General features: G+C 30.0%; 1 protein-coding gene across 1 annotated transcript; it reads left to right on the forward strand.

Moving 5' to 3' along the window:
* Positions 1 to 645: 645 nt before the first annotated feature.
* Positions 646 to 4,066, forward strand: LOC107928133 (uncharacterized protein DDB_G0283697). Its single transcript, XM_016859320.2, has 3 exons — positions 646 to 1,843; positions 2,397 to 2,595; positions 3,273 to 4,066. Exons 1-3 carry the CDS (start codon positions 1,043 to 1,045, stop codon positions 3,785 to 3,787), a joined length of 1,515 nt encoding a protein of 504 aa, XP_016714809.2. The 5' UTR covers positions 646 to 1,042; the 3' UTR covers positions 3,788 to 4,066.
* The last annotated feature ends 17,383 nt before the right edge of the window (positions 4,067 to 21,449 follow it).

Genomic DNA, 21,449 nt, shown 5'->3' on the forward strand with positions numbered 1-21,449 from the left:
GATAAAAATACAATTTAATTATTATGAAAATAGTAATAAAATTACATCTTAATTCATATAATAATTTATAATTTAAAGCATTTGGCCCTTTTATCTCTTCAGAAATTGTAAAATTATAAATTGATGATAAATATTTATTTTTGACCCGAAAGATTTATAATTTAATTTTTTTCTCCAAAAAATTCTAACATTACCCTAGTCCATGTATTTTAAATATGGCCTAAGTCAAATCCTATCTAGTATTTATGAAGGAAGTTAATAAAAAAATTAATTGTTATGATGATAATATCGATAATTTAATTAAAAGGATAAACTCTCAAATAATCAATTAACTATTAGCATATTTTTGTTCTGATGATTAAAGTAAAAATAAAAATCGAAAACATTCGTGTTGACTTGACAGCTAGGGTGTTTATTGCCTCAAACGTAGTCTGGGTTCAAGTCGTGCTAGTCACATTGTTGCTAGGGTTTTATCATTCTCTTGTTATTAAAAAAATAAAATAAAAAATTAGAACCTGAATTAAAATTTGAAAACCAACCCTAATATTAACAGTCACACTCACATTGTTCTTTTAAGACAAAACCAAACCTAGTTTTTAACTCTCTTGTTTATTTATCTCTCTATTGTCGACAATGGTGAGACATCAGATCCTCACCTATATAACTTTAAAATACTGCCATACGAACCCCCTACAGTTTGCAGCTTTTGTTTTTTTAGTGTAAAATGTAAATCTTAGTATTAATAATAATAATTTCTCTTATCACAATCTTGCCTCGATATTTTAAATCCCTTCAGATTTGAATCAAGAACTCTCCTCATTCCTTCCTTTTTATCTTATATTTGTAGCCAACTTGTTTCTCCCCCTTCAAAACCAAAAAAAAAAACCCCCTTCTTTTTGCTTTTTTGCACTGTTTTATTTTCTCTCTGGTTAAAAAGTTGAAAGCTCGTCAACTCTTTCATGGTGCTGAAAACCATAGCTTGTTGTTGTTGTTGACAGTTGAGATTTTTGTTCCTTTTTCTAGTTTTACATCTTGTTTTTCAATGATGGGTCGAAAGCATTTACATGAGTTGCTTCAAGAGGATCAAGAACCGTTTGTTTTGAAGAAATACATTGCTGACAGACGTTGTGAACTGAAGAAACCGTCCCCGAAAACTCACTTACAGATCAAAAAACGAAAACCCATCACTCAAACCTCGAGTTTCCCTTCGAATTTCTGCAAAAATGCTTGCTTTTTCTCGACGAAAACAACAACGGACTTTACCAAGTCTCCATTGTTTGAATTCCCATCACCTGTTAAAAGAAGTCCATGTAAAAGCCCCAATGCTATTTTTCTTCACATCCCAGCAAGAACAGCTGCTATTCTTCTTGAAGCTGCTTTAAGGATTCAAAAGCAATCGAAAACTAAAAACAATGGTGGTTCTTCCGGGTTATTCGGTTCTATTTTGAAGAGGATAACTCATCGTAACAAAAGTCGGAATAGTGAAATAAGTAACGTTGAAGGAGCTGAAGTGTCGGTGAAAGATATTCTAAGGTGGGATTCGAGTGTTGGTAAAAATAATCAAAGTGGTCGGCCGAGTAGCAGTGCCGTTTGGTCGGAAACTAATGAAGAAAAATCGATGGATTTGGATTTGGATACTTCTTGTAGCTGCAGCCAATCCGAGGATTTCGAAGAGATTTTCGTTAATAAAGATGGTTTACGAAGTAACGCGGCTTTTGGTTCTTGTGATGAACATTTTTGTGAAAGCCCTTTCCATTTCGTGCTTCAAAAAAGCCCTTCCTTTACTCATCGGACACCACTCTTCTCTTCACAGACGACTTCCCCAAGTAGACGCCAAAAAGAGGTTAGTAATAGTAGCAATTTATTTAATCACCATTGCTAATTAATTGAAATGTGATTTGAAGAGTAAAAAACAAATTACTTAATTTAAAAGCTTCTTCATTAATGGAAGCATTTGAGTGAACTCGTGACTCAGCTGAGCAGTGAGTTGTCTAACTGTCGGTAAATATAATCAACTTCGTTACTAATTTTTTGCCGGCATTAGATCTGATTTGACTAATATGCCCTTTTTTGTTGAAAGGTTTTAGGGGGGTTAAATATGCCATTTAGTCTTGTAAGTTAGTTTTAAGTGTAATTTTGATACAAACTTGTTTTATACGAAGGGCCTGTCAAGTAAATAATTTCCCTAGAAGGACAAATATTTATTTGTTTTCTTCTGTTGGATCCCATCACTAAAATCAGACAATTGTTTCTGAATTTTTGATTGGAAAAGTCAACAATCCAATCAATTAGCAATTACAAGTATAGACAAACCCTTTAATAATCACGTAAAATTTTGACTGATGCCAAATTGAAGAATTGTTGTCTGAAGAATAACATGTCTGAACTGAAAACAGGACAAAGAAAATTACCAAGTTGGGAACTTTAAAAAATTACAAGTAGAAGAAGAAGAGGAAGAACAATGCAGCCCTGTTTCGGTTTTGGACCCTCCGTTCGAGGATGACGATGATCGACACGTCAATGACGATAACGACGATGACAACGATGATGAGAAGGATGGTTTTGATCTCGAATGCAGCTATGCAAATGTACAAAGTACGGTTTTTTTTTTTTTTCTGAATCACTTGAGTTAATTTTTTTGTACCATTCCTTTCAGTTTATGTGGTCTTTAATGGTGTAGTTGATAGCTAAGATGCCGGTACAAGTAAGGTCTTTGTCTTAAAAGTCAGGTTACAGTTTGTCGTAAACTAGTGATTTGTTAAAATTTTTATCCACTTTTATTATTAAAAATTAGTTCATGTATGTTAGAATAGGGTACATGCACGTGTAACTATTTAGTTATTCCGTCAATCACGTCAAATTTTAACAGTAAAAATTGATAAAATTTTAATAGGAATGACTTGTTTACTCATCTTAATCTAATTTACAGGAATTAATTAATTTATTTTTTGAGTAAAAAAAACAAAATACTTTTACCATATAAAATTGTTTAGTTAAATACCCTTTCTGGTGATTGATGATATGTGGGATCCATGGAAATTTTGTTGGCATTTAATATTTTAGTTTAAACTGACCTGTTGTTGAAGTAGACACCACTAGTTTTGTCATAATTTCATGTGACCCACATTTCTATGTTAGTTGATATGTCTTTGATTTTGCTTGTACATTTATAGTTTTCAATTTGTTGGACCATGCAACCATATACTTAAAATGTTACTTGAAAATTTTTTTTTTCAAGTTTTCAAATTTGTTGAATGTTGTGTGTTTACCAGGAGCAAAGCAGCAACTACTGCACAAACTTCGGAGATTCGAGAAACTTGCCGAATTAGATCCAATTGAACTCGAGAAACGAATGTTAGAAGATGATGATGATGATGATGATAATGAAGAAGAGGAAGTGGAGAACGAATCGGTTTATTCAGATAGTGAAATTAACATAGATGTCATTATTCAACAAGTGCTTAAATCAAGCTTCCAAAATCCGGAACGTGTCCCTGACTGCATGAAAAGGTTAGTGTCTGATCTCATCACGGAGGAAGAGGCCGAGGCCGACAGCGATCTAGAAACGGTAGCTAAAAGGGTTTGTAAAAGGATAGAATCATGGAAAGATGTAGAATCAAACACAATTGACATGATGGTGGATCAAGATTTCAAAAGATTAGAGGTTGATGGGTGGAAAAGAAATGAAGAACAAATTAAAGAAATTGGATCACAACTTGAATATGCAATCTTTGGGTTGTTGATGGAAGAATTATCAGAAGAACTTGTTTGTTTAAATGGGATTTGATGATGGGGAGAACAATTTTTTTGGAAGCTAAAAAATATGAATTTTGGATTCACTTTCTTTTCAAATTTTTTAATTAAAATTTATATTTTAATTAGAGCTTAACTTGCTTTGAATTGATAGGCTAATTAGGGAAAAAAAATATTATGTATATGCAAATAATGTATTTAGTGGGTACTATGGTGTATGGATCATGGACTTAATGAGATATTTGTACAATTTCTAGTTAATTTATATTATGAGCCACTTTATTGAACATAAATTTTTATATAATTTTTATCATATCCAAAGTTCCGTAATATATCCTATTTAATAGTATTTTATATAATTTGTATTTTGTTATTTGGGAAATAAGTCTTACTAGATTCGACCAGAGAGCAAGTTGATTATTCTACTAAAAATTTCGTTCATTTCTACTAATAAGTAATGACATAATCGAATATTTAAATTTTTTTATAATTATTTAAAAATTCACATCTAGAGTAAACCTAGACAAATTGTTAGTTGTTCCCTCAGCTATATTATCAGTTAATAATTCAAATAGATATAATTTTTAATATAAAGATCAATTTGTTAATTGATCAAACGTAATTTATTTTTTAATAAAAAAACAAAATAAAATTCAACTTTTATTACAACCAACTCCATTTTAATCGTAATATAAAAAAGAGGGAAGATTAATTTTTACAAATTTAAATTTGTGGTCACTATGGGAAAAGTTGTTTCTTTCTTTTTGTAACTGAAGAGTGTTCCCTTCTTTTTGTGTAAACGGCAACATAAAGGGTAGTATTAATTAACTGTTAAAAAATGTCACATTGTTGTTGTGGTAATAATAAAGTTAAAAATTGGTCGATTGAGTCTTAACTCGATTAGTATTGGTATTCTTGTCAATGTAGAAGGGCATGGGTTCGAGTGCGTTGAAACGAATTATCCTCCTATTTAAGGGTCGGGGAGGAGCTATTAGTAATTTTAGGCATTATATAAAAAAAAACAAATTTAAAGGAATGCTACCTCAAATCTTCAGTGACTTGCTCCCATAAAGATTTGAATACAATTCGTTCTGGCGAAACCATTTTTGGAATCGACTTTTAATTTTAAAATAAAAAATGGGAGCTGCCACCAATCTTTTTTATGAGGTGTGATCGGATCACCTCGTAATTTGGTCACTTTAATAAAATGTTTGATTGACTAAACAATGATTTTTGGTCTACAAAATTCAAGAAATGGGTTCAGGAGTCAGTTACGCACGAGAAAACATTAACACCCTCGTGACACTCAGAATTGATACCTAATTGATTACTTAATGTCTTAATATCGAGAATTGAAAATTTGGTGAGAATTTAAAAATATGATCCCACTTTGCAATAATATTATTTTTAATTAAAATCACTTGAATAAATCAAAACATGTGTAAAAGGCGTTCTTATCTTGAAGTAACAAAAGGTCATATCCCGTAAGTTAGGGCACGACATCTCGAATCCTCGAAAATAAGCTTGCTCTTTATTTAATTACTATTTAAATCTCATGTGTTTTAATTTTAAAAGGGATGTCCGGTTATCTAGGTTCAAGGAGAAAGTCGAACCCCGTAAGTTAGGGCACGACTTCTCGAATCTCCAAATACGAGACATTGCATTAATTTTAAAATCTCCTTCATTAAACAATAACGAATGTAACATTTAAACAATGTGTATTTATCTTATTTTGGGGTATAATATAAAAACGACCAATTACATTTAAACATAATGCATGATGTAGTGATTATAAAATGGCTATACGGGTAAAATATTAGAATGATATATAATAAATGAATGAAGAAATGCTATGATAATATTAATATAGTTATAGTAATAATATTATTAATAATAATCGAATCATAGTAATGATGAAATTAATAAGGTATCTTAAAGTAAGAATAAAAACGGAAAATACATGATTAAAATATAAACAAACATGACATGAAAATGCGAAAAAATAATAAGGGAAATAATAAAATAACAAGAACAGACTAAAAAAATAAAAATAAAATAATAAACGAAAAATGTACAAATGAAAGCATGTATACAATCCAATTCTTGAGTATGTAAAAAAAGAGTAATAAATAAATAGATAATAAATAACTAAATGCCCGATGAAAAGAAAATAGAAAAACAATTTCAAATATAACAAAAAGTAAAGGAATGATAAATAAGCATATAAGTAAATAAATAAAAGAATTAAAATAAGTAAAGGATTTAATTGTAACTTAAATTAAATTAAAAGGATAAATTGGGATAAAATAAATAAATAAAAGACTAAAATGAAAAGTGCAAAAACGAACGAGGACCAAATGAGCAATTATCCCAATCTTTAGGACACGCGTCCCTTCTCCAGGAGATCAGCAAACAGAGGACTTAATTGAAAGCGTGGTAAAATTGAATGGTAAAATTTCTAAAAAGAAAAAAATAGTGAAATTAGCACTAAATTAAAACAACCCAAAAGGCGGAAGGACCAAGAACGAAAATATCCCATTTGTCGTGAAAACACGCAAACCCTAGGTTGGGTCGGGTCAGTCTCCGGGTTGGCTTCAAAACAACGCCGTTTTGGGGAGCTTGGAGCCTGGGTGAAACGACGTCGTTTCACTATGGCTATTTAAGTTAAAATTATTTTTAAAAAATCATTTCAGCCATTAAATAAAAAAAATCCGAGAATCCTTTCTTTTTCTCTAGAGCAGACCCTAAGACCGGCCACTGGTCCGACGAGCCTCTGCGACGGCCACTGGTCGCCGCCGATGGGCCCCACCATCCTCAGTGGCCAGAAAATACCAAAAGACATCGTTTTGAATGCTCCAACTTTCGGAGTCCGAATCTAGGGAATATTCCCTGAAAATCCTCAAAAAAATCGTAGAAAGCCCAAAAAATTTCGATTTTTGGGTTTCAAAAACCCTAAAAATACCAAATCCTCCACCCACAGTGGTGGAGTACGAGCATTCGATAAGTTTTTTTAACCTTTCTCTCTTTTTCCTTTTTGTATTTTTATAAAATATAAAAAATAAAACGAGTAATAAGAAGGGTGTGTTAGGCCTCGGAATGAGGTACCTCAGGCGGCGTGCGTGCGAAGGGAGGAGCGGTGCCAAGGGAAACTTAGGTTTTAGGGTTTCTGAATTAATTTAGGTTATGGGCTGGTAACTTTTGGGTTATGGTTTGGTTGTATTATATGCTTTGTTTATTTGTATTTGGGCCATCACTGTAAATGGATTGTTTTTGGATTTTATTATCTTTTATTTTTATTATTTAGTTTATTTTTATCCGCGCCGGATAAAATTGGCCCATTACACGTTCTATAGAGACTTTTTTTTTTGCTTCATTTGATCTATTCTGTTGTAAAGAACAAACAGAACAACATTCAAAAGTTTAATATTACAACCTTCCAAAAGAAAACACATTCAATCACTAACATACCAACGTTTACATCAAAGCAATAGCTCACCACCAAGTTTTAAATATTTCCTCATGATTTGTACCTGCAATCGACAAGGAAGATGCCATTTCGTTTCCATTCTTTTGCACCATCAAACAAATAACATTTTCTACCTTCTCAATGTCTCTTTAAATACCTACAAAGTTGTTTGAAGAGACCATGGTCTCATCGACTTATTTACACATCAATTAAACACCACTATTAAACCAAGTTCTATAAATAAAAAAACTTCTAATGCTGCCATGACCCCAATACTATAGAGACTTACTCCTATAAAGATTTGAACACAAATAAGTTGTATAGATAAACAGCTTTTGACCACCGAACCAAGTATGAAATTTCATTAGATATAAGTGTCTAAATCAGCACTATCATTGTCATCTCTAAAGGTGTGAATAAAAAGCGAAAAGGACCACCTGCAAAAGGAATATTGCAGATCACATTGATTTCAACAAGAGTGTTGGGTTAATTTCATCTTCTTATTTATGTAAGTAAAATAATCAGCGATACTAATATTTTGTTTATTATAAAAATTATTAAAAATTTTCATTCAAACACACACTAAATCGAGAGTAGGGATTGGACTAATTTAAGCACAATCTGAATTGGATTTTAAAGACAAAACTAGATTTAAAGTCCAATAATTAATATTGGTTCAATCAATTGAACTATTGGGCATGAAGCCCACAAGGCCATCCAGATTAAATTTTCAGTCCAATAGTTAATTTTTTTTCCCTTTCTTTCTTTACGGTGAAATTAAGGGACTGGCAGAGTCTGACATCCCTAAAATAATTTTTTTAAAATTTAAGTCTTTTAAAATTTGAAATTAATAAATTTTAAATTGTATCTTGGACCCCTAAAAATATAAAATTTTGATTTAATTCTTTAAAAATTAAAAAGATATAAGCTATTAAAATGATGGAATTATATTTTTGCTATCATAAAATTACAATTTAATTTCGGCCCCTTAAACAAATTTTCTAATTTCACCCCTGCTTCTGCTTCTGTTTCTATTTTATTTTTATTTTTATTTTTTAATGCATGTTACATTATGTTTTTTAATAAATTAAAATAATTCTATGCCTATTTTAATTATTTTAATTAATGCTATTAATTTTTAAATGATAAATCTTTAATCCATACAAAAATTATACACATACAATCTTACTTGTGATATTTAATATTCAACTTTTATTTTATTATAAGAAATCTATATATTATTTTCAATATTTATAGTTATTTTTTATATCATATTCTTTCTTCTTGGATCAAGCTAAGCTTGATAAAAAAAATCCAAAACCTCAATTTAGCTTACCTTTTAATTTATTTAATGTTAATAAAAGAGTAAATGATATTTACAGTTATTCAACTATCATTAAATTTTTTTAGCCATTTAACTATGAAAAGTTATAAAATGATCATCCAATTAATCAATTTTTTATTCTTTTAAAGTCATCAATGGTCAAATAGCTACTAGGAAGATGAAATTGTCACTTTTAAAACTGGTATAATAGCAAATTTAACTCTTTACATTTATACATTGTGTCAATTTTAATTTTGATTTTAAAAAAATTAACCCTCAACATTTAAATATTATGTACTTTTAAATATGTTTTATATTTAAAATATCTTAAATAATATTTCTAGGTTCCTTCTTGGATAAAGGGTTCAAAATTTGAACAACTCTTTCTCGATCCTAGTTTTCTCTCTTAGCAAATCACCCAACAAAATTACTCTAAAGTAGAGTTGATGGATAATTAACTTGTGACATATATATTAATATTAATTTGAAAAAGAAAATTGTTATAGATCATTTGGTGAGTAAGAAGGAATGGCAAGTGAGCATCAAGGTTTTAGTGGATGCATTACAATAGTGAAATTTATGTTGTTAAAGAAAACACCTAAATAAATTAGTGTTGAAATTTATTTTAACAAATTAGAGTGGTGCAGCGGAAGCGTGGTGGGCCCATAACCCACAGGTCCCAAGATCAAAACTTGGCTCTGATAATTTTGAGCAAGTTTTTCTTGATTTTTTAAATTCTTATCAAAATGTGGGCTGGCTTGATTTTTTAAATCAGAGTTGACAGATAATTAACTTGTGACTATATATATTAATATTAATTTGAAAACGAAAAAAAAGTTATAGATGCATTAGAATAGTGAAATTTATGTTGTTAAAGAAAACACCTAAATAAGTTAGTCTTGAAATTTGTTTTAACAAATCAGAGTGGCGCAGTAGAAGCGTGGTGGGCCCATAACCCACAGGTCCCAAGATCGAAACTTGGCTCTGATAATTTTGAGAAATTTTTTCTTGATTTTTTAAATTCTTATCAAAATGTGAGCTGGCTTGATTTTTTAAATCAGAGTTGATGGATAATTAACTTGTGACATATATATTAATATTAATTTGAAAACGAAAAAAAAGTTATAGATCATTTGGTGAGTAAGAAGGGATGGCAGGGAAGCATCGAGGTTTTAGTGGATGCATTAGAATAGTGAAATTTATGTTGTTAAAGAAAACACCTAAATAAGTTAGTCTTGAAATTTATTTTAACAAATCAGAGTGGTGCAGCGGAAGCGTGGTGGGCCCATAACCTTAAATCAGAGTTAATGGATAATTAACTCGTGACATATATTAATATTAATTTGAAAACGAAAAAAGTTATAGATCAGAGTTAGTGGATGCATTAGAATAGTGAAATTTATGTTGTTAAAGAAAACACCTAAATAAGTTAGTCTTGAGATTTATTTTAATAGATCAGAGTGGCGCAGCGGAAGCGTGGTGGGCCCATAACCCACAGGTCCCAAGATCGAAACTTGGCTCTGATAATTTTGAGCAAGTTTTTCTTGATTTTTTAAATTCTTATCAAAATGTGGGCTGGCTTGATTTTTTAAATCAGAGTTGATGGATAATTAACTTGTGATATATATATTAATATTAATTTGAAAACGAAAAAAAAGTTATAGATGCATTAGAATAGTGAAATTTATGTTGTTAAAGAAAACACCTAAATAAGTTAGTCTTGAAATTTATTTTAACAAATCAGAGTGGCGCAGCGGAAGCGTGGTGGGCCCATAACCCACAGGTCCCAAGATCGAAACTTGGCTCTGATAATTTTGAGAAATTTTTTCTTGATTTTTTAAATTAGAGTTGATGGATAATTAACTTGTGATGTATATATGAATATTAATTTGAAAACGAAAAAAAAGTTATAGATGCATTACAATAGTGAAATTTATGTTGTTAAAGAAAACAGCTAAATAAGTTAATCTAGAAATTTATTTTAACAGATCAGAGTGGCGCAGCGGAAGCTTGGTGGGCCCATAACCCACAGGTTCCAAGATCGAAACTTGGCTTTGATAATTTTGAGAAATTTTTTCTTGATTTTTTAAATTCTTATCAAAATGTGAGTTGGCTTGATTTTTTAAATCAGAGTTGATGGATAATTAACTTGTGACATATATATTAATATTAATTTGAAAAAGAAAAAAAAGTTATAGATCATTTGGTGAGTAAGAAGGGATGGCAGGTAAGCATCGAGGTTTTAGTGGATGCATTACAATAGTGAAATTTATTTTGTTAAAGAAAACACCTAAATAAGTTAGTCTTGAAAATTATTTTAACAGATCAGAGTGGCGCAGCGGAAGCTTGGTGGGCCCATAACCCACAGGTTCTAAGATCGAAACTTGGCTTTGATAATTTTGAGAAATTTTTTCTTGATTTTTTAAATTCTTATCAAAATGTGAGTTGGCTTGATTTTTTAAATCAGAGTTGATGGATAATTAACTTGTGACATATATATTAATATTAATTTGAAAAAGAAAAAAAAGTTATAGATCATTTGGTGAGTAAGAAGGGATGGCAGGTAAACATCGAGGTTTTAGTGGATGCATTACAATAGTGAAATTTATGTTGTTAAAGAAAACACCTAAATAAGTCAGTCTTGAAATTTATTTTAACAAATCAGAGTGGTGCAGCGGAAGCATGGTGGCCCATAACCTTAAATCAGAGTTGATGGATAATTAACTCGTGACATATATATTAATAATAATTTGAAAACGAAAAAAAGTTATGCATGACAATAGTGAAATTTATGTTGTTAAAGAAAACACCAAAATAAGTTAGTCTTGGAATTTATTTTAACAGATCAGAGTGGCGCAGCGGAACCTTGGTGGGCCCATAACCCACAGGTCCCAAGATCGAAACTTGGCTTTGATAATTTTGAGCAAGTTTTTCTTGATTTTTTAAATTCTTATCAAAATGTGGGCTGGCTTGATTTTTTAAATCAGAGTTGATGGATAATTAACTTGTGATATATATTAATTTGAAAACGAAAAAAAAAGTTATAGATGCATTAGAATAGTGAAATTTATGTTGTTAAAGAAAACACCTAAATAAGTTAGTCTTAAAATTTATTTTAACAAATCAGAGTGGCACAGCAGAAGCGTGGTGGGCCCATAACCCACAGGTCCCAAGATTGAAACTTGGCTCTGATAATTTTGAGAAATTTTTTCTTGATTTTTTAAATTCTTATCAAAATGTGGGCTGGCTTGATTTTCTAAATCAGAGTTGATGGATAATTAACTTGTGACATATATATTAATATTAATTTAAAAACGAAAAAAAAATTATAGATCAGTTGGTGAGTAAGAAGGGATGGCAAGTAAGCATCGAGGTTTTAGTGGATGCATTACAATAGTGAAATTTATGTTGTTAAAGAAAACACCTAAATAAGTTAGACTTGAAATTTATTTTAACAAATCAGAGCGGCGTTACAAAAGCATGGTGGGCCCATAACCATAGGTCCCAAGATTGAAACTTGGCTTTGATAATTTTGAGAAAGGTTTTCTTGATTTTTAAAATTCTTATCCAAATGTGGGCTGGCTTGATTTTTTAAATCAGAGTTGATGGATAAGTAACTTGTGACATATATATTAATATTAATTTGAAAATGAAAAAAAGTTATAGATCATTTGGTGAGTAAGAAGGGATGGCAGGTGAGCATCGAGGTTTTAGGGGATGCATTGCAATAGTGAAATTTATGTTGCTAAAAAAAACACGCGCCAACGGAAGCGTGATGGGCCCATAACCCGTAAGATAGTATGAACAGTTTTTTGAAATTGTCAATATAATGGAATGACTAGAGCCGAAAGCTTTTTACATCATTTCTGATTTTCCAGTTTTGATTCACGATTTATACTCAGTAAATCATTTATTTTAATAGCCACTCTATTCGATATAGAAATAAACTAGATAAATTCAATCTATTTTATAAATATTTATTAGAAATAAATAGATATTATAGAAAGAAACTAGATTATATTAATAATACAAAGTATAAGATCAGTGATTATTTTAACATAAACATAAAAAAGGGAGTTAACCTTTATTTTTTACACTTTCATTCATTGATTCACTCATTATTACAACGAGACAGGCATGTTTCTGTCTCACACTAAATCGGTAAATTAACAAAAAGTAAATCGGGACTGATAATTTTGAGAAAGGTTTTCTTGATTTTTTTAATTCTTCTCAAAATGTGGGCTAGGTTGTGTATTCCATTTAATTTTAGGCCGACACTTGTATTTCTAAAGTGAAAAAAATGTCACTTAACAAATTTTATAAAAAGAAATATTTTTTTATATTTTTTTGAAAATCCTAAAAACTGTTGACATGATTTTTCAAATAAATATTAAAATATAAAATATAAAAATTATTAAGAATTATAAGCAATTATTAAATTTATTAAAATTAACAAAAAAATTTTAAATTACAATAAATTTTCAAATTGAAAAATAATTATCATTATTGAGTTATAAAATTTTTAAAATTTTAATAATTTTTATGATGAATTACTATAAATATAAAAAATTGAAATGACAGAAAACTAGTAAATTAATGTAAAATTTAATGGGAGTGAAAGCTTTTGTTGTAAGTAGTTGTTTGCCCCACATCTTGTCCATTGCTAAGTGGACCAATTTGAGAAAATATTTTACAAATTTGGGCAAAAAAATAATAATAATTTAAGGAAATATGATTAAAGTTAATGGCGTGAAATATAAATGTCACCATATAATTATTTTATTCCACCAACAATTTTAGAAGTAAGATGGGTCTCTTTATTTCTTTAAATATCTATTATTATACCCTTACAATATACTTGTTAACCCCCTAACCCTGCTTGTGGATAGGATTATAAATGAACCGAGCTTGAACGAACAAACCTCTATTCATGTTCGTTTATTTATTTTTAAGCTTGCCCGTGTTCAGTTTGTATTCGTTAAGAATTTCAAATTTTTGTTCATGTTCGTTTATTTAAAATTGTGTATATTCATGTTCGTTTGTTTAATGTTCACGAACATGTTCATTTAACTTAATTGAACATGTTTACGAACATTAGACGAACATATTCATGAACATATAATTGAACATGTTCACGAACAATGTTAATAAGTAATAAACAAACAATAAATATATATACACACATATATTGTTTAGATATAGAATAGTCAAATATAAATATTAATAATTATATTATAAATGAAAAAAATACAATCCAAGATAATTTTATTAATATTTACTAATGGAAATTTTATAAGAAAATGTCATTAATAAATAAACGAGCTTATAAACGAGCCAATAAACATGCTTTTAAACGAGCTTGTTCGTGAACATAAACGAACCGAACACACCTTTCACTACACCAAAACAGGCTTTTAGCGGCATTTTTAGCGGCGTTTGGACAAAAAACGCCACTAAAAATCAAGCATTAGCGGCGCTTTTATAAAAACGCCGCTAAAAATAAACATTAGCGGCGTTTTTTGAAAAGCGCCGCAAAAAGCCTAAGCCAAACGACACCGTTTTTTGAGTTTTTGGGGCCTTTAACGGCGTTTTTGAAAAAGCGCCGCTAATGCTACGGCCTTTAGCGGCGTTTTTAAAGAAGCGCCGCTAATGCTCGGGCATTTAGCGGCGTTTTTAAAGAAGCGCCGCTAATACTAGGGGCTTTAGCGGCGTTTTTGGAAAAGCGACGCTAAAAACATTTTATCTTAATTGGTTTATTTATATTAATTAAATAAAATTCAATTTATTTCTAATTGAATATTTTAAATCTTCATAAAAAAATAATGACAGGTAGAAATAATTTGAAATAAAGCACATGGAAAAATTAAAAAACTATTATTTAAAATAATTTTAAAGTTTTTTGGGTACATGATTACTGATTATTTTTTAATTTATATATTAAAAATTTTCTTATATAATCGTAAAAGAGATAGTATTAATTTTAAAATATTTAATTAATTATCACTATAGTTTAGGGTTTTTGGTTTAGGGTATATAATTTATTTAAGATTTAAGGCCAGTTTAGGAGTTACTATTTTAAGGTTTAGGGAGTATGGGTTTAGGGATTATAGATTAGGGATTATGGTTTAAGGGTTGAGATTTAAGGTTTAGAGGTTAGAGGGTTAAGGGTTTAGGGGTTAGACGTTAAGGGTTAAAAGAGTTAGGGATTTAGAGTTTAGGGATTCAAAGGTCGAGTTAGGATTTTGGGCGTTTAGATTAATTTTTTAAATTTATATTTTAAATATGTTCTTATATAATTGTAAAAGAGATAATAATAAATTTGTTTAGGGTTTTTGGTTTAGGGTATATGATTTATTTAAGATTTAAGGCCGGTTTAAGAGTTTATATTTTAAGGTTTAAAGAGTATGGATTTAGGGATTATAGATTAGGGATTATGATTTAAGGGTTGGGATTTAAGGTTTAGGGGTTAGATGGTTAGGGGTTTGGGGGTTAGACATGTTAGGGGTTAAAAGTTAGGGATTCAGGGGTCGGGTTAGGGTTTTAGGTTTAGATTAATTATTTTTTAATTTATATTTTAAATATGTTCTTATATGATTGTAAAAGAGATAATAATAAATTTGTTTAGGGGTTTTTAGTTTAGGGTATATGATTAATTTAAGATTTAAGGCCGGTTTAGGAGCTCATATGTTAAAGATTAGGGAGTATGGATTTAGGGATTATGGATTAGGGATTATGGTTTAAAGGTTAGAATTTAAGGTTTAGCGGTTAAGAGTTTAGGGGTTAGACATTAGGGGTTAATAGTTAGGGATTTAAGGTTTAGGGATTCAGGGGCCAGGTTAAGGTTTTGAGTTTAGATTAATTATTTTTTAATTTATATTTTAAATATGTTCTTATATAATTGTAAAATAGATAATAATAAATCAAATATATTGAAATTATGAGCATAGTTTAAATTATTTAAGAGATATATAATAGATAGACTTTATATGTATTGAATGGTTAATTTAGGGTTTAAGGTTAAGGTTTACTTGAGATTTGTTAATAGATATATAATGATATGGATATATAGGTACTTATTTAATTTGGATAATTCTAACTTAATAATTAATTACAACCATTTTATCATTTGTTTTCTTATTAAAATACATAATATTTATTTTGAGAGTACTTGTTTTTTTTATTTTATAAAAAACCAATTTATAAAAAACAAAATAAAAAATTTTTAGCATAGCAAAACGGCGTCATTTTGTTCAAAATGAAATAATCTTTTGTGGCGTTTTTTATGAAAAACGCCGCAATAGATAAGCAATAGTGGCGTTGTTTAAAAAACGCCGCAAAAAATAAATTAATTTATATAAAAACAAAAAAAAATTTAGCATAGTGAAACGGCGTCATTTTGTTCAAAATGAAATAATTTTTTTGCAGCGTTTTTATGAAAAATGCTGCAATAGATAAGCAATAGTGGCGTTTTTTTTAAAAACGCCACAAAAAAATAAATTAATTTATAAAAAAACAAAATTAAAAATTTTTAGCATAGTAAAACGGCGTCATTTTGTTCAAAATGAAATAATTTTTTTGCGGCGTTTTTCATAAAAACGCCGCAATAGATAAGCAATAGTGGCATTTTTTTAAAAAAACGCCGCAAAAAATAAATCAATTTATAAAAAAATAAAAAAATTTAGCATAGTAAAAAGGCATCATTTTGTTTAAAATAATTTTTAGCGGCGTTTTTATAGGCGTTTTTAAAAGAACGCCGCAAAATTAATTTCGTTTTACGCGGTTTTATCCCAAAATTCCCCCCAAAACCCCTAAATTTTCCCCCCTAAAATTGGCTTCTGTAAGTTTAGACGTTCACCCAGACACACACTCTCTCTCAGACGTTCAGTACTCACTTTTTTTCTCTCGACGGTTCTCTCAACATCCCTAATCTTCAAAGCCTATCATATCCCTAATCCATTCCCCGTTTATCTTCTTACTAGCGTTTACCATCGAAAAACACTCTCGATCTATCTTTACTCACCATGCTCGAGCTTTCCTCCACACTCTCAAGCCACGTTCGGTTCTTGCTGCAGTCCTTGACTGAAGCCAACGTTGACTCTGTTTTTCGAGAACTCTGCCAGGTTATTCATAATAATTCACTTTGATTTGCTTTTTGCTTTTTCTATTTAGGTTTTGGGTTATTCATAATAATACCTCCATTGTTTTAAACTTATGACCAGATGGAGGAGTTTACGGAAAAGGAGAGGGAGCTTCGAACTAGTTCACTAACTAGAAAACAACCAAATATTGGGTCAAAAGAAACCAGCTTAGATGAAGTGCTATGTAGGCACAAGGAGAGAAAACCTTTTGCCTATGGACTTCGTAATGAATGTTATGAAGAGGTGAGCACCCATGTACCTACTAGGCTTTCCAATCGATAGAGGATCAGATCCACCTGCATTCCAGCTTGCTGAGAAAGAGAGACTGGCAAAATTATCTATTGAGGAAAATGCTAAAGTATGTTCTGTAATCATACTTTCTAAAGGTTTAAGGATAGTAATAGGTTGAAAATCCTAATTGTAATCACTTGATATATTTTACTTTGCGAGAGTCATGTGGGCACTCAAGTTATTCTCTCACAATATACTTCTCTCCCTTCCTAATGTGCTAACTGATCTCTTAATTGTGTTATTAATTTGTTATTTTAAATTCTAAAACTAAATTCATTAATTTTTATATTTAGTTTTAAAGTTAAAATTTTCATAGAAAATTTAATTTAAATAATATTTTTTATTTATTCTTAAAAGTATATTTAAAGTTCAAATTTTAAAAATAAAACATAATATAATATTTATCATAAAAATAAATATTTTTTGATTAAAATAATTTTTTAAATGTTATGTTTTTAGTGGTGTTTTTACGAGAAGCGTCGCTAAAGGTCTCGAGCTATAGCAACGTTTGTGGGAAAAGCGTCGCTAAAGGCCTCGAGCTATAGCGGCTTTTGTGGGAAAAGCGCCGCTAAAGGCCTCGAGCTATAGCGGCGTTTGTGCAAAAAGCGCCGCTAAAGCTCTTGATCTATAGTGGCGTTTTTGGGAGAAGCGCCGCTAAAGGTCTTGATCTATAGCGGCGTTTGTGCAAAAAGCGCCGTTAAAGCTCTTGATCTATAGCGGCGTTTGTGGGAAAGGCGCCGCTAAAGGTCATGATCTATAGCGGCGTTTATTCCTAAAAACACCGCAAATGTTTGCGGCGTCTACAACAGCGGCGTTTTTTGCGGCGTTTTTTGCGGCGCTTTAAAAAACGCCGCAAATACTTTTAGTGACGCTAAAAAGCGCCGCTAAAGGCATAAAAAAAGCCGCTAAAAACCTGTTTTGGTGTAGTTTTTGTTCGTGTTCGTTCATTTATTAAACGAACATAAAAATTCTGTTCATACTCATCTATTTAACTTAATAAACAAAAACGTTATACAAATGGTTTACGAACAGTTCAACGAACGTTCTGTTCATTTACACCCCTACTTGTGGAGTCTAAAACTCTACTAATAGTGTGTCAAATATTATCTCATTTTAATTTTGGTTATTTATTTTAAATCAAGATTAATTGTTAAATATTTTTATTAATTTTTAACAATTTTAATAAATTTTAAATAAATTTATATTTCTTAAAATAATTTTATAATTACTTGAAAAATCACGGTATAAGATTAACCTAGACAATATTAAATGAATTATTTAATGGAAAGACCAGTCAACTCTTTGTCCAACGTATAAAAATTAATATAATCTAACTTCTAGTATATAGATATATTCATGCTACTTTTTCCATTTGAATCTTATTGATAGTAAACTCAAGCTGATTGGGGAATGGTATTGGCCATTTGTTGGAAAATGTAGAAATGGAGAAATAATATGCTTGTTTATTGTTTTATAAAATGCTACTGAAGAATAGATTAAAAATAAATCAAGTTCTTATTGTTTTTATTGCATCCCGTTTAGTATTAAATCTTTAATTTTTCATCAATTAAAGCCATTCATGGAAGGTTTTCGTAGTTGACTTCTCAAAGGCCCTGGATTAAAGCTTCGTCGTTGTCCCCAACGAGCTTCATGGTGGCAACGAGGACCTTTCTTTTGGCCCTGGCCTTGGCTTTGCCTTGTCGATGGATTTCTCCGACGAGGGTTTTTCAGCGTTGCTTCCATGGGCTAATTCGGCCACCCTCTTTCTTCCCTTGTTTCCGACAGTTGCCACATTAGCAACTTAGACTATGATGATTCATTATACATTAAAACTAAACCAATAAATGTAATATAATTAATGAATTTCAAAGTATACAAGTGAATTTCCAAGTTACACCACATCAAGATAGCTCATATGAGTCTAATTACCCTACACTAAAGTACCGAAGTGCTAAGCTTGTAGACATCAAATGCATAATCATATGCAAATACATCCCTCAACCACACCAAGGTCTCCGAAGAGACAATGAATACTCGATAATCCGTAACAAATACTAGATCTTGAATGACATATTGCAATCTCCATATCATCAACAATCCCGTACATAAGCGCACATATGACCTTATTAATATGCTAATCGTATTCTAACATTTCCACTAAGTCACATGAGCATCATTCATTCATATATGCATAAACATAAATAGTGACTATCATATATCAATTTATGAAATTCATCAATTAATGTATCCAAGTACGAATCACACATACAACTAGTGATACAATTAAAGATCTTTTTGTCATTCTTCTAATTACAAAACTATAGATATAGCATCATTCAACTTATCACAACTCACTCCAATTTGTTTATATTTCCTAGCTAATTATGTCAATTTCCACTTTAATCTTAGCACAAGTTCAACCATAGATGAAATGAAAATAAATATAAACATACCTACCAAACAAAAAACGATAATAAATTTCATAAGAACTTACATTTCAAAACACAATAAATTGAGTAGATCTTTCCAAGTTTATTCCACAATTTTAGCCTTTCCTTCACAAGATCCATCATTTTTTTTCCAATTTTTGTTCAAATGTATGGTTGAATGTCTCTCTTCCTTTGGTTTTTTTAAGCATGGACGGTTGGAACACTATGGAAGATGACAATCTTCCACAAGTTTAATATATATATACTTAGTTTAGTATTAACTTAGCTTAATTAACCATGTTTAATTAGTTCATTAAGACATATTTAAGCATAATTTATTTATAATTTAATTTAAGTTGGATCTAATATCATCGCCCACTAACTTATGTCAAAAATTGATTTATTAACCCTTGATTTTTTGGATAATTACTATCTATGTAATGGCCCAAATTCAAAGTTATCGGAATAGTGGTTTCGTAACCACAAATCCGATTTAAAGATAAATTTATTTTAATATTTTTGCATGAATATTGATATGATAGGAAAATCGTATGAAAATATCGATAGAAAAATTTTACCGATTTAGTGGTTAGTTAGAAAAAGAAATTATTGAAGAAATTGGGTAAAAATAAGGTATCGAGACTTTGATCTTGTAAAACTGAGTCAAAAATAATTTTATAAATAATTATGAAATATTAGTAATATGGTATAAAAATTTCGTTAGAAAATTTTAATGTTTGGGTAGTCAATTAAGTGAAAAGAACTAAATTGAAAAAGGTGTAAAAGTTACTAGAACGATTAAATAGCTCAATTGTTAAATGAAGAGGGACATAAATTGAAAATAACCCCAAAAGGAGATATTTTGGGCGGCATACGCTGAGAAAAATCAGGAGAATTGAAGAATTAAGGGTAAAATTGGAATATTGCAAAATTTACTTTAAAAGTTAGGACTAAAGTGGAATTATCTAGATTCCTCTTCATTTTTCTGCATTCCCATCAGCCAAAAACGTCCTAAGGGTTTCTTCAAGCTGGTTTTTCATAATTTTTTCACCAAGTGAGTTAATCCTTGCCTTTTTCTTGTAATTTTTGTATTTCTAATACTTTTACAACTAGGTCCTATTACTAAATTCATTAGTTTTTGATTTTGTGAATGAATTTGAAAGTTTATATGAATATGTTCTGGAAGTTTATGATGAAATAGGATGAAATTGAAGCTTTAATTTGTTTATGAGATGATTTTATTAGGTAATTTCAATAGAAATTGATTTGTAGGACCTAATTGTGAAAATGTTTGGAATCAAAGTCTAGTGCTGAAATTCTGATTTACAAAGGTTATAAAGTATTCTAAAGTGATGGGATAATGTGTTAATTTAAGAAAAATCAGCTCAATTGAGAGGTTAATTGAGTAGGGATGAAATTATCATTTATTGAAAGTTTAGGGAAAAATGGTAATTAACATCATACACTAAAACAGTTTTGGACAGCAGCAGTACTCTAACTTTGAAAAATCACCAAAAATTGTAGAGATCGAATTAGAGGATGAATAAAATATGAAATTAAAGATTATTGAGTCTAGTTTCTTATAAAAGAAACGGTGTAAGCAATGGAATTGTAAATCATGAGATATAATAGATTTTGTGAGACAAGGTCAGAATAAATTCGGGTTCCCCTGTTCTGACTTTGGAAAATCATTAAAAATTGTAAAAAAATGATTATGAGTTAAAATTTATATGGTTAGAATCCTTAATGAGTCTATTTTCAGAAGAAACAAATGGAAACATCATCCAAATTCTTTACTATGAGATAATTAATTTTTAGTGAAGAGAGGTCGGAACTGTCGAACAGTGAAACAGGGTAAATTTTAAAGAATAAACTGTACTTATTGGCTAAACCAAAAATTCTGAAAATTTTATGGTAAGAATATATGTGAGTCTAGTTTCAGGGAAAATTAACGGATCTTAATTTGGAGTTCTGTAGCTTAAGATATAAATAATTTAGTGACTATGACACAGTGAGACAGCTTTGAATGCACTATAAATAATAATGGA

The sequence above is a fragment of the Gossypium hirsutum genome, chromosome D01, assembly GCF_007990345.1.
Source record: "Gossypium hirsutum isolate 1008001.06 chromosome D01, Gossypium_hirsutum_v2.1, whole genome shotgun sequence".
Lineage (NCBI taxonomy): Eukaryota > Viridiplantae > Streptophyta > Magnoliopsida > Malvales > Malvaceae > Gossypium > Gossypium hirsutum.

Excerpts from the sequence above, each read along its gene's own strand:
- LOC107928133 (XM_016859320.2), top strand. The coding sequence starts at position 1,043 with ATGATGGGTCGAAAGCATTTACATGAGTTGCTTCAAGAGGATCAAGAA. Across the intron at positions 1,844-2,396 it reads CAAGTAGACGCCAAAAAGAG|GACAAAGAAAATTACCAAGT; the intron begins GTTAGTAATAGT and ends AACTGAAAACAG. Across the intron at positions 2,596-3,272 it reads CAGCTATGCAAATGTACAAA|GAGCAAAGCAGCAACTACTG; the intron begins GTACGGTTTTTT and ends TGTGTTTACCAG.